Source organism: Rhyacophila brunnea, unplaced genomic scaffold (assembly GCF_057557595.1).
Source record: "Rhyacophila brunnea isolate RB1 unplaced genomic scaffold, BYU_Rbru_1.0 scaffold_8, whole genome shotgun sequence".
In the NCBI taxonomy this organism is placed as follows: domain Eukaryota; kingdom Metazoa; phylum Arthropoda; class Insecta; order Trichoptera; family Rhyacophilidae; genus Rhyacophila; species Rhyacophila brunnea.
Window position 1 is genome coordinate 447,184 of NW_028233350.1, and position 14,568 is coordinate 461,751.

Sequence of the window (14,568 nt, forward strand, 5' to 3'; positions counted from 1 at the left end):
AATTTAGGACGTTCACAACATAAATTTTAATATTTCTCACGTCGTAAATATTATTATTGGCATATTAAATGATAGTGATATTTTTTTAATACGAGTTGTTTAGTAAATTATTTGAATATGGATTTAAAAAAATGTTTGATTATTTGATTATTTGCTTTATTAGATAGTATCAATAAATTATGTATATCCCTTATTATACTTAAAAATATAAAAAATACTGAAGAAAACAAATAACATTGAAACATTCAATTTATTGATATCATAATATTACATTATATGAATTCATAACTGTTTCAAAAAAGTATTTTTATATGCCCGTAGAGGACCTAAACAGATGGTTCTAAGTCACAAAACAACTATTATTTATACCATTCTCAGCATTCATTGAGCCCCCATACGTGTGTAGACATCTACACTTATGTTGCATATTTAACGCACACTGGGACCAAAACATGGAAGTAATATGTCAGATGGAACAGGAGGAAATCACCAAGTTGAACGAAATCCTGCGAAACCGTAATATAAAATTTCACTTAAAGACACAATTGATTAAATGCAATGTCTGCCATTTTTTTCTATACCATGGAATCACACTCAAGCATCACATATTATACAAGTAAAATATTTTTTTATAGTAGCTTGATTTGGAAGAGCGCTGATGAGCAGGTATTAAAGGCCAATAATTAAAATGTGTCGTAATTAGTATGTCACCAAGTAGCACAGTGGACAATGTGAACGGGGCGTAAACCCAAGAGATGCAGCTTTGATTCCTGCCGGGTGTCGTAATTTTTTCAAAAAGATTTTTTCTATTGGTTATAATATATTTTCTTAGAAGTGTTTTTCAAAATTATGTATGTAAAAGATTTTGGTTGTGATTTTACCGAACGACAAAGAATGGATTTCAAAACTCCAGAAGTCTTCTTCATTGTGAAGAATCCACATCTTCAATTCTTTAGCCACATCGTTCGAAATTACTAATGTACACTGCTTCAGTTGATCATACATTGGAAGATAGCGGTCCAAAATAAAACAAGAAAAAAAACCGCATTCTTTCAAGGCTAGATAATTTGAGCCAATTATTTGGCGCAAGTACAGAGTTATGCAATGAAAATGTCGAATATTTAACAAATCTAGCTAACCATAGATAAAGGGGTCATATGATATCACAGAGGGTAACTAATAACTAACTAACTAATAGTCACTCGATAAATAAACATTTGAGTAAATATGTAAAAATCAGAAGAGATAAATTCTTGGTTAGGATAAAATTACTGATATATAATAATGGTTTTTGAATAGATAATCATAATTTTGTAAAAACCACGATTGGTTTGGGTCACAACTTTTATAATATAAAAATTAATGGGTTTCTCATATTTACGACGTTCAAAATATTTGCACGCGAGACCCTCCCTTTAAATCCGGATTAAGTAATTTTGCGAAATCACTCTACTCCATCAAATTTAACCTAGGGAAATTTTCAAGTGCCCTCTTTTGGGGGAGATATGAATAAAAATATATAAAAAGGGATTTGAGGGGCTGATTTAATGAATGCGTTTCGTTTTTATGACCACTTATTGTATTCTTCATCATTTATTCACTCAAAAGCAGATCAATCTTGAGACTTTGCGGAGAATTCTTGTACGGTAGGTAAACAGCAAATTTAATTAATCTCTCAGCCGAGAATAAAAATAAATTAAGAAATAATTTCTACCAACTGCATTTTCATAAAAAAAATATATGTACTTTACAATATCTATATATGCATTTAAAGCGCGAATCAAATTAAGGTGCATGTCACCTACTGTCACGCCGTCGCGGCGATAAACTAAGTCTATGGTTTTGTCTTTTGCAGAATATTTTGAACGAGCATTATCTCCTTTAATTCACTGAAAAATGACACTGATGGACAGTGCCAACTATAATGTATTAGTAATTTGAATTAATATTAATTATTCATGCTAATTTCAATTAATTTTATCAGTTTCTATATGTGTGTTCGTTAAAATGACTTCCAACATGACATTCATAGATAATATTTTGAACAGAACCCAACCTGCAGACCATAGAAGGTGATTTTGACATGACCGTCAAAAAGCGTAGGTATGTAGAAGGTGATAAAAACGTCAATTGAGTCATGCAGGTGTCGATGCAGTAGAGTTCAGCGTGAGGTGACCTCATTATTGTTCTGGTGATTTCGGCAGATTTTGCCAACTGACAATGTTAGTTTAAAGGTTCAAAATGTTTTACTGGATGGGAGCATCAGTCTGATAATAATTTAAACACCAAGAAAAATGACATTACACATTTTTTTCCCTTAGCGGCAGCTTACTGTGACGTCACGTAATAGTCAGCGACATGCACCTCAATTTGGTTTGTGCTTAAATTTTCCAAGACGCTTATATGACATAGTTAAATGACCAATCAGAGCTCAGTAAATTATCACTCGAGCTGCGAGACTATTAATTTCTCACCGATACCATGCAATTATTTTAAAATTGTACGTCAATTCTACATGATACCTTCAAAGTAAAAGCAATCTTGCAATAATTTTAGAGTTGAAATTGGTCTAAATAAAATAAAATATATAATAGAGTCAAATACAATGATATTCGGTATTTTACAACGTTTTTATTAGCTCGTCTTGTTATTTGTCCGGTGGTTGTTTATCCGGTACAAATCTTGCAATCGATTTTTAACTAATTTCCCGACTAGCTAGACATTTTAAACTTTTAGAATATATCAGAACACGATGCCAATACATTTTTAATACTTTTAGCCATCTTTAAGTATAATTGAATTCATTTTCAGTTAATTCTGTTTTGTATGAAAAGTTATTTCGGAAGAAATCCGTAATCCAATCCAATATTATTGGTTGCTAACTGGGTCGTCCTAGCAACTAAATTAATAATATATACATGCGTTACTATGGAAATCAAATGAAATTTCAATATTCAGTATTTCTATATTTGTTTGCTTGTTTTTTATTTACTTTTTAAGAAAATTTAAAAACGTTGTGTATAAAAAGTTCTTTTTATCTTGTAATTATTTAAACTATATTTATATAGAGGTTTTGCAATTCAACAGCTTATAAAACAAATAAATGAATAAGTCTACTTTCTTTACAACTTAATTATTATATAGGCGAGTATGACATTTGAAAATTATTTGCAGTCATAGCATCAAAATAATGATAGTATAGTAATTTTCACGTTTTTTTTAAAAGTCAAAATGGAGACCATTGTCATTTATTTGGCATTTATATATTAAAAATAGTGCACTGTAGGAAAAATTATGCAGATATATATACATAATATAGTGATAGCTTATCAATCGATGAGGATGAATATTTATAGGAGGACGTTGTTTTATAAGTTCTTAAAATAGGGTATACTTTGTAATTTTTGTATTTAATTTTTATACTCGTGATCATGGTAGAATTTTTGCGTGTGCTTCTTCCATCTTTCCTTGACCTTTCGGGCTCATTGCAGAGGCGACTCTTAACAGATCTTTGTATATTGTTTGAATACTATTTATTTATTTTTTCATGTCACTTTGTGTACGTCTGATGTAAGTGTTGAATAATTAAAGTAGTAAATAATTAAAATTGAAAAATACAAGCCGTGGTACGACAGTTTTGAATTGTCACATTTAATTTTTTTTTTATTAATTATTATCAGTTGCAGTTTGAATTAATAAAATGTGATCTCATTTTAAGACTTTAATTAACCATTTTTTTATTCAACGAATAGTTCACAAGATTTAAGAATGTAACATTCTAATTATTGAACATACATAATTCTGAAAACACTTCAGAGAAAATATATTATAACCAATAGAAAAAATCTTAATAATAAAGTAATACCTACCTACTTTGATTTGAAATACAAAATCCGATCGCCAATAGTAGGTTAATTTGGAAAACGCTTCAGTGAATATTAAAAGCCAATAGTTTAAATTTGTCACAATTAAGTATGAGTCCTTTAGCATAATGGAGTATGTGAGTGGGAGCGATACCCGTGAGATGCAGGTTCGTTTTAATATTATATTTTCTAAGAAGTGTTTCCAAAATTATGAATGTTCACTTTAAGTCGTATGTGAGACTACATATATATTATTATTTTTAAGTAAATGATTACCCACGACCGTCGGCCACCATGGTAGCTATTTATATATATCTTGCAGTAATAAAAAAATAACACTGTAATTCATATAATTTTATTATAAAAATATTTATTCATATAAGTTTTTTTTTGCAATATTTTAACACGTTACAGTAGCTTAATACAATAGATTTCTCGAAATTTCTCTTATCGAAAATCGTATCAAATCTAAACCGTCTGAAAATAAACTGAAAAAAGCATCTACAGTAATATTTTTTACATGTAGGCGATTATTATATTTGGCACTTTCCATATTGTATTACGTATAATATTTAATTTACAATAAACTCCAATTTACATTATTAAAAACTTAGAGGATAAATGGATATACAATAATCAATATTGAATAATAAAATATTATTTAAATATCAATCAAATAATTAATTTATTATCTCGACCGTTTAATAGTTTTAGTAAACAGTGATTAAAATAATTTGTAATTTCGTTTAAGATATGATAATATTTAAATTACATGTTAGTTTTTTTGCGGTAATAAATAATAAGAATTTATTTACTAATGGACAATTTTTTAATTAAAAAAATCTCAATATTAAAATAAAAAAGCCAATGAAATAGGTAAATATATGAATGCCAATTTATAATATGTAACCAATTTTACTTTTATTATAATATTTCTGTAAAATGTATTTTTAGCCATATACATATGCTGCATTTTATTTTAAGTTAGCATATAGGTACCTACATAATCATTGCAGAACAAGCCAATGATTCTGTAAAGTTACAAACATGGATTTAATATATTATATTATGTATATAACCTTATTGCAATGTAGGTATAGTTCAATTTCCGATTACATTCACCTGTTTACATCATAATGAAATTTGAATCGGCAGATCTTGTCGTTCATGAGGGCTCTTTTACTATGTGTCCATTAGTAAGTCAATGATAATAAGGTAAGTCTTAATGGCTGTAGGGATAGAGGTACATGAACAGCCTTTTTACGAGAAATACTCGATAGCCGTTTACTTAACCTAATTTGAATTAAACGAATTTACAAAATAAACATGTTAATTTGCCAGAGACTGAATTGTGATTTAATGTTTCATTCTTTAGAGACCGATGCTCCGACAATATTCTACCGTCGGCACGTTTTTGGAATTGGCAATTGCACCTATTTGATTTTTTCTTAAAAGTCAAAAGCAAATGCGTATTTCTTTTCAGTAGGCATAGTAAATTCGTCAAACACAATTCCAAAATTACTCCAAGTAATTTATGTTGAAATATCGCTCACCGTTTTTGGGTAGTAGAATTTTTGCTTTTGAAGCCGTGGGTCATGAGTTCCAATCCCGCGTCTGGCCAATTCACATGTTGTTTGAATCCATAGATTGATACGTTAAGCAAATTACCAACACCATTTTTTCTTAACCCTTCAACATACATAGTACTTGATTTGGATAAATTTATTTTGTAACAGTTGAACTACGAATTGTCTGATTCGGCTACTTTATTAAAAACCTCTATGTATTGAAGTTTCGGTAGAAAATAAAAGACCCCGCATTTGAGGCATTTGGTAGTATTGTTCATCTGTTATTATTACTTCTTTAGTTTTATTAGAGTTTTTTTTGTTTAATTATAATTACAAAAAAATCCAAAGCATCGTGTGGAAGTTTATTGTTGGACGAAAAATTAAATGGTATTTTAGTAATATTCATATTTGGAAAAATAAAAGTACATTGATGGGGGTTAAAAAACTCTTTCGGTTCTTTTAGATGACTCATAGGTACATAATAAATTATGAACGCATTTAAAAAAGAATGATTCTTCATAACACTTTTGTTGTCTACTGAAAATGATTATACTTAACGTAAAATGTTATTATTTTTAGATATTATTTATGGTTTTCAAAAATAAATATTATTATAATATAAATTCTTCAACATTTTAATAGTTGCATTTTGATAATCATGCAACAGTGATATCTGACTTGTCCACATTTGATAAATTCATCTTATTAATTATAAAAACACGAGGTAGTAGTTCTTGAGATACGTGATGATACGTAATGATATTGTTATAGCAATGAATGTTCACTGTGTGTGGCTGGAGTCAGAGTCTTGTGGGGATGGGGTCGGGCTGGTGGTGGTGTCGTCCCTGGCCAGCAGCGTGTCGTGCTCGGCCGGCGGAGACGACTCCACGCATTCTGGCACCAACACGGACATGTATCATAGCTCGATGGCCTCTGGCTCCTTCCAGGATACGCCTGACTTCAGTAAGTGGTAGAATCTCATCACACCCCAAATGACAAAAACCTTAATTGAAACAACGTATAAAATATGAGAACTGGGACATATTTTAACGGCTGAAATCAGCTACAGATAGTCAAATACAATATTGTAATATATCAAAACTGTTAGCTTAAGACACGTTTTACACGGGACACCTGTGTGGCGTCACCGGTATGGCGAGATTCCGCATTCACATAATATAAATGAACGCAACACTCGTGTGTCCCCGTCTGAACGCGCCCATTCAGTTATGTGTAAATGCGGAATCTCGCCATGTCGGTGGCGCCACATAAGTGTCCTGTGTAAAACGGGTCTAATTGTCGTTCTGAGAAAACATAGTTATTTATATGGTTATATTGATAGGATTCTTTTCAGACTCATATGTCACATTCAATATTTACATTTAATATTAGAGCCGAAATTATTGAAGAGAAGATATGAATTGTAAAAATTAAAAACTAAAATTAAAGTACCTAAATTATTAAAAAATATTATTTGGTAAAAATATTAATGATACTTCAATTATTAAAGACGAAGCACAGTTTTTGGATCCCTAATAAATATAACTTTTATGAGTGGTTTCCCCTAACAAACTATCTATTCTTTCTTTCTTTCGACCATGTCCGATCCAAACAAGATCATATGGCCCTACACAGAGTGGAGGTTTGTATTAGCAGATTTTGGTTTTACGAGAAATGGATGTCAGCCACTTGCTCAACATATTAGGTCCATATTCTGACTCATACACAAACTTAACAACAATATGTGTACTTCCCAGACCCATGATTCGAACCTGGGACCCACGACACCATAGTCCGACGCTTAAGCCGCGCGGCTATCGTGAGAGTACTATATATACCCGCTTTAAAACTTCGGGTAGGTTTAGAATGAAAACAATCGCAACATTATCACTAATCAGACAAGAAGTAAATTTGTTTTTCCTAAAACTCATGGCAGACGATGTAGAACAAAATGTGTTATATTTTAATTATAAAATTTCAATCTATATTCGGTGTAGTACGTCATTGATGTCTAAGTTAAAAGGATTGAAAAACATTTTATGATTTTTATAATTCCATTTGTCATCCAACCGCAGCTACAGATTTGCATATATAAAAATATGATGTCGATTTTTTTTAAATTATATTGTTTATATACGATTATCATTGAAATATTAATTCAATACACGAACTGCATGAAAAGCCATCAGTTGCCGACCACTGGGTTATAACATCATAGTAAATGTGCCAAAATTGCGTCAGTAAAAGTTATGTGACTAAGTCACGAATATTTTTTACTGGAATAGTTAGTGAGACATATACTTAATTAAAGTAATAAAAAAAGTTTTATCACAGATAGTAGAGAACAATCATACGTACATTAACAAACGCTCTCGTGATGAAAAATGTCATCTCTGCTTTGCACATTGAATCAAATTGCTATAAAAAAAACAATAACATTTATTATTTTTCACAATAGTAATATAAATAAAATATATTTGAAGCCAGTCTTATAATGTAAATCTTTAAGATAGATAGATTATTACAGATTAAAATGTAATAAGTAGACAATACTATTTTTTAATTAACATAATATAATAATTATGTACAAGGTTGTGGTACGCATACACATTGATTTTGTAAAACTCTGCACGATAATTCCCATTATAATTCTTGTATTCTTACAGACAATGATTTTAATTTAAAAAATCAATAGTAACTCCCATTCAAGTATTGAATAATATCGGTTGATTAAAAAACGATATTACAATCAAGCGAGGGAAAGTGGAGAATAGGAAAAAAGCCTATTTGATGACAGGCTCTTTTGTAACGAAAGCGGTAATTTTCCGTTGTACGAGGCACGGTATTGTCCTGTCGACAGTTAGCCCAGAAATTTATTTCAATTCGACGTCCACACTAACAATGCGTCTTTTGTTAACACGACAGCACTTAACTTTCGAAATGGTTAATTAATTATTGTAAAGGTGTGTCGAGTCTTTCATTAAAAGTTTTCAGATTGCGGTAAGTAATAAGTTATTTACATTAAGATGTTTATTTTTTAATCAAACAGCGGTTAAGTCTGTGTTGTTTAACGGAACATTAAAAGTTTTATTGAAACTTTCTAAAACAGTTATTTGTTTAAATATTGCATGTTAAACTTGTACGTGAAAAGTCGGTAGAACAAACGTGATGAGTTGTTGCAAAGTTGTATTTGCAACTCCGGTAAAACGCGAATTTACTTTTAACCACTTGTCGAGTGTTAACAATTTGTTATGTTTTGCCATTTTTTTCCACCACACCTACCGCGACAGTTACTTAGTCGCAACAACAAGGAAAACCTCATATTATTTAATGTTCTCTTGGCACAATCTTTTGTGATTCTTTTATTCTTTCATGACAATGATAGATTCATTTAATTTTGAAAGTTTCACGAGGTAATATTACTGGAAAGTCTTACCTATACGTAGCTTGAAATATATGAATAGCAATTTATGATGCTTTTATTATATTTTTGACCACATTAATCAGTATTTTACATAATAGGTATATAATATGGATCAATACTCACTTTATTAACATGGTCTCTCAACACGTTTGAATAAACCATGGCCATGGCTTCTAAGGCCATGAATGTGATGCAGCCGATAATCCATGGGACAACTAGCGCTGAATTTTCCTATAAATATAAAAATTTTACAAATAAATATTAGCATGAAATTTAGTCAAACATAAATTAAATGTTGACAAAAAATAATTTGAGACATCTTTATGCATATTCTAAAATTTAGATCGGCGACATTTAAGATACTCTTTTATAATTGGTTAGCCATTGCATATTTTATACAAAGTCTAAAAATTATTCAGACTTGGCTCTGAAGAAACTCCAAATTATTTTCGACCTTTTTATGGCACATGCGGTAATATTGTTTCTTTACTAGATAGTATTTTATTTTTCTGTGTTCATTGTGAAGAAGTGTGATATTATGATGAATTAATTTAACCATAATTAAGAATGAGATGATAAAGAAATAATGAGAGTATGTTCTATGTTTTTTAAGCGAATAGAAAAAGTATGATATTAGCGAAGAGCTTAGTATCAATCTTCTTACGAATAAATTCATACTGACACGTTATCTAGCAATTACATAACTTTACGCCCATTCACCACATTATTCACCACTTCAACAAAATCCTGAATTTTCGCCTGAATAACTTACAGTAAAAGAAATAAAATATACTCGTAGCATTTTTCAGAAGAAAGGTTTTTTCTCACAACCTATAATTGGTATTATATGTATGTAGATACTTGGTAAATGGAATACCAAATTTTTAAATTTCATAAACTTGCCCGGTGGGTAATTATTTTCTTAATAATTTATCGCAAAACAAAGCCCTATAAACGGCTGAAAGTTTCCTATCTAAGCCCAAACGATATATATCTTCCGTAGCCGTGTAAAGTTTTTTTTACTAAATAATTTATAGGATGACTTTCTCGACTTTTTAAAATATCGTACAACATTTGTACGTACGGAAAACTTTGAAGGTTACGAGGATTTATTAAAAATATGTAGGTTTTGTACAGGACACCACAGTATAATATGTAAAGGTAGAATTTTTTTCAACTTCAAACCACTTTAGATATTTCATTTAATATTGATACTTTATTTGATAGATTTACTATATTTATGATATTCTTGTATTACGAAATTCCACAAAAATACGTAGCATACGTTAGTCTATCATTTATATAAGTTATTAATGTAAATTTATTGAGATGTTAAAATTCCGATGTGACAAAATTGAAATTTTACAGGAGAAACAAAAAAACACTTCTGAATGTAGACTTTCGAGTGATTGTAATATGTCCAATATTATGTATGGATCTTAGTCAAATAAGGCATGTTGAATCCAAGATTTCTATAATTAATTATATAAAAAATTTGATAGTATATTAGAGAACATTGAGAATTTTACGGCGTAATATAAATGAATAAAAAACAACATTGTCTCATTGGAAGTTTCAACAGCTCAACGATGATAGGTACCTAGATAAATTTATTAAATGTTTATTTTATTTGTTTTGTGGATAGATATTAAATGAACATAAAAAAAATCAAATACGAAAATTGGGTACCTACACGAAAACAATGACAATCATTAATAAAAGGATTTTGTAGTTACAATTGTGACTTTCACATTTCAAATAATGTTATAATGATACATAAGGGAGTAAGAATATCACGTTATAGCTATTATTATCATTATGCTATGCGCATGTATATAAATGTGTAAAGCAGGCATTTTCAAATACAAGAAATAACATTTCGCTAAAACTGGGAGATGTGTTCAAAAGTTTTCATTTACAAAATGTTACATTATTATTACACGAGGCAAAAACCATGTACATAATAGAAAGATAAGGTTTGTTATTAAAGCTAAAAATAACTCTTATATGTTTATTATATTAAGTACATTTTGGTTTGATCATGGAATAATGTTTTTTACATAATCAGCTTTTTGCATTACAGTTTTGCTTTATAATTATTTACAAGTAACAGCGTTGTACGTATTTACGTACATGTAGACGATAAATGTGTGTAATAAATTAAATAATATAATTATATTCTTTGTCTCACCTGGTAAATTCCATAAAAAAGTAAAACGCTCAAGATGATCATGAAGATTTGAGTACCGACAATCGCCAAGTACGCGATTTGGACACCTGTGAAAAAAATATAATCGATAAGATAAAACAATATTAAAAATGTACATATTTATTTGACTACCTACATATTTTTCCCGAATTATATGCAATGACAATGCTGCATCGTTGTGTGTCCTAAGAATTGTCTAAACTAAAAGTATCCGTTGTTTGTTCTTATATAGTATGAACTAACGTGTCATTGGTAATGGCAATTGAGAGGAAAATATCTTTGTTCAACCAGATAGTTTCAGATATTAATAAATTCTGATTACGAGAGAGGAAATAATTAATTGGATGTTGTTTCATAAATTCTTAACGTGCGGTCGACGTAGCTCATTCGGTGTAATATATTTTTCATTGGTAATAATGTTATTTATGTTTTTGATTTCTCATATCTTGAATTTATAATTTATTATGTGCCCTCCTTCACTCTGCAGCGGTGCTACAAATTCGATACACGCGTTGCAGGTCTCGCATGCTGGGAGACGCGAGATTTGGCGAAGGACCGATGAAAGTGGCGCGACCTTGTACTTGTCCTATACCCCGATACTGAGAAGTGACAGGGTGAATTAAGTAAGTGATGTTCACTTTATGTAAATAAATTCATTTTAATATGTTGGGACAAAAATGCTCTTAATAATGACAATAATATGCATGTACATAATTAATATTAGTTATTCTTATTATTGTGTTATTTATTTCATTCAATAAATGACTATAAAAATCATTGGTTTCCGATTTAGATACTTATGTGTTTCTAATAAACACATTAAAAAAATATGATAACAATAACAATAACTAAATCCGTATCGAAATGAAACATTAATTTTATGATAATATCCTTATATCCTTTACTTGGGTAAGTGCTTAAATTTGTTTCGGCTAAAAATCCTGATTGGCGAAAAAAAGTTAACATTTAAAATCGTTTATAAAATATATTTAAAAATGTGAATGTACGGGGAGACTCTAGTGAAATGAAAATTCGCGTCGGCGTTTTGCACAGAGTGCAATAAAAATGATTTGTAAACAATTTTGGACCAGTTCGTTTCCGAGCCGCGAACACCTGCCAGCTTTTAACACCCAACACCACATAAATTTTATTTCATCCATGTAAGCATTTTGTTATATCTAAATTTAAATAAGGAAAATATAAAAATAGCAACGTTCTTTTTTGAAAACAGATTTAAAATTTAAAACCCCAGTTTTTTAAAATACCTACTTACTTCATGTTCGATATTAATTATGTTTATACGATAAATTGTGTAATAAAAACATATAAGTCTATATTATATATGATTTTTCAGTTTTAGAACCAAAATAGTGATAATGAAATGATTATACATTATTCATACTCCATAATATACTTTTAGAGAAAACTGTTTAAAAGCAAAGATAAAAATGAACGTGGTGTATTGAAATAGAGAGCCATGAGTAACGACTATGACCGTATACCTATATGGGGAAGATTTCGCGTTGACTCAATATTACCCACTCTTGCTTAATGAATATAAAAGATGTCGACATTTTTTATTTTTTTTAGAATTCGTAAACCATTTTACTGAAAATATCCATAATTCACTAGTTATAAAATTATATATCACGCGAATAAATGAGATTTATAATGGATAGTTTATAGTTCTTATAATTAATTAAACAAATTAGCAGTAATAATACATTAATTAAAAAAAAATCAAATCACTTCTCACTTGCAAACCATTAAAAATCCTTACGACCTTCATACGGTTGTAATTTAGAAATTAGTAATTGTCCCTTCCTCACAACATGTGGCTGTTTTCTCCCTGCCACTTTCAAAGCCTTGGTAATAATTATATTATTTAAACTCACATGTAAAATTTTGATGGGCACTTTTCATGAATGGGACACGTGTGATAATAAATAATAATTTTCATATGGGATGAATACTGAATGATACACACATTTTATAAAATTATCATGAATTAGCACCAATTAAACGTTGAATCTTTTGCAAATCCAAAAAACTTATTTGTATTCAAAATTATTAGCAGATAAATCTGAATATAAACTCATTTCGGTCTAGAACTCTTCGGCCACATCCGCTCCGTACTTGGGGTATAATAAAAATATATGGACATCACGCGGTGCCTCAGATAAGCTCTAGAACTAGGAAACAGTATTTTTTAATAATTCAAAAGCCATTTTACTGAAGCAAAAAAGATTTTTTTATGAAAAATATGTTATATTTTAAACGAAGTAGGTAACTTTGTTTGAAACTCGTCTACTTTTATAAAATCGGGTATTTTAGAAAAATTCTTCCTGTTTTGAAATATGTATTTTGGGCAATCTCAATATACAGATTTGACACAAATTAATATATCCAATTCACATATTATAAAAATATCTTTTTTTTTATAAAAGTGACTAATATACGTACCATAGTAGACGTCTTCTAAATCTCCATATTTCTTGACGTTCACGCCAAGTCTCCAGATATACAGAATAACTACCAGTAGGGATATATGCTGTAAGAAAAAAAATGGTCATAGTTTAATATTATTCTCAATAAAAAAAAGATTTACTAAAAGTATATTCCCATGTTTTCTCTTTAGCTAGGCAAATGATTATCTACAAAGTGGAAGTTATATTAATAGACATTTTCTATCAGGAATTTTTATTAACCATTCGCATTTTTTGTTATTATATTGAAACAATAATATGTAGGTATTTTTGCCAGACACGGGATTAAACCTGCACTCACACCTTCAAGGAAAGATTCTTCATATCGTCACCTTGGGTTTTTTTTAGATTCAGATAATATTTCACGTTATTCGTAATTTATCAAATTAAAGAAATCAAGGAAATTTGTAAAATACAAAATATTTAGAAAAAGAAAAATATTATGAAATGTCATGCGTTTCTATTAGTATTATTATGTATGTATTAATTATAAAATTTCATACTTATATTATTAAGTATTAACTGTTGGAAAATAAGTTATCCACGGTTACATAAAATACGAAGTAGTTATACAAAAATACAACATAATATTATATCGGCAATTATAAAAGACGCATTAGAGTTGCTTTGAATAGGAAGATTTCATTCCAAATTTATCTTTGCTTTGAACCTTCGAGCTTTATGTTATCATTTATTATTAGTCGGTCACTAATAGTTCATTTTAAAACGTACTGGTTTTATACAAATAAAGTATTATAAAGTGTATACATGAGATGAACTGGAACTGATACAAAACAGACCGAACTGTTATTTATTTTATAGAATATCTAAAGGGGAGAAACGGCGATGTGGAGTAGAACCTTTACGCAGTAATTAACTGAATGAATAATAATATGGACGGTTTTATTATACTCTTTATATATCTACTGTATGATTATAATAATAAGTGCCCACCTTTCAACATAAATGTGATTCAAGTAGATGCTTCTTACAGGGGTGACGTAGAGACGTAAGGATT

At 29.6% G+C, this 14,568-nt stretch overlaps 1 protein-coding gene across 1 annotated transcript in view; it reads right to left on the bottom strand.

The window, feature by feature from the left end:
* Window positions 1-4,609: 4,609 nt before the first annotated feature.
* LOC147063800 (uncharacterized) overlaps window positions 4,610-14,568 on the bottom strand; it is a 45,093-nt gene continuing 35,134 nt past the window's right edge. Inside the window, exons 3-7 of the mRNA XM_085958783.1 lie at window positions 13,528-13,615; window positions 11,047-11,132; window positions 8,979-9,086; window positions 7,790-7,849; window positions 4,610-6,434 (exon numbers count right to left, since the gene is read on the bottom strand). Coding sequence (XP_085814909.1) covers window positions 6,348-6,434; window positions 7,790-7,849; window positions 8,979-9,086; window positions 11,047-11,132; window positions 13,528-13,615 — 429 coding nt within the window. The 3' untranslated portion in view covers window positions 4,610-6,347. The remainder of the gene's footprint in view (window positions 6,435-7,789; window positions 7,850-8,978; window positions 9,087-11,046; window positions 11,133-13,527; window positions 13,616-14,568) is intronic.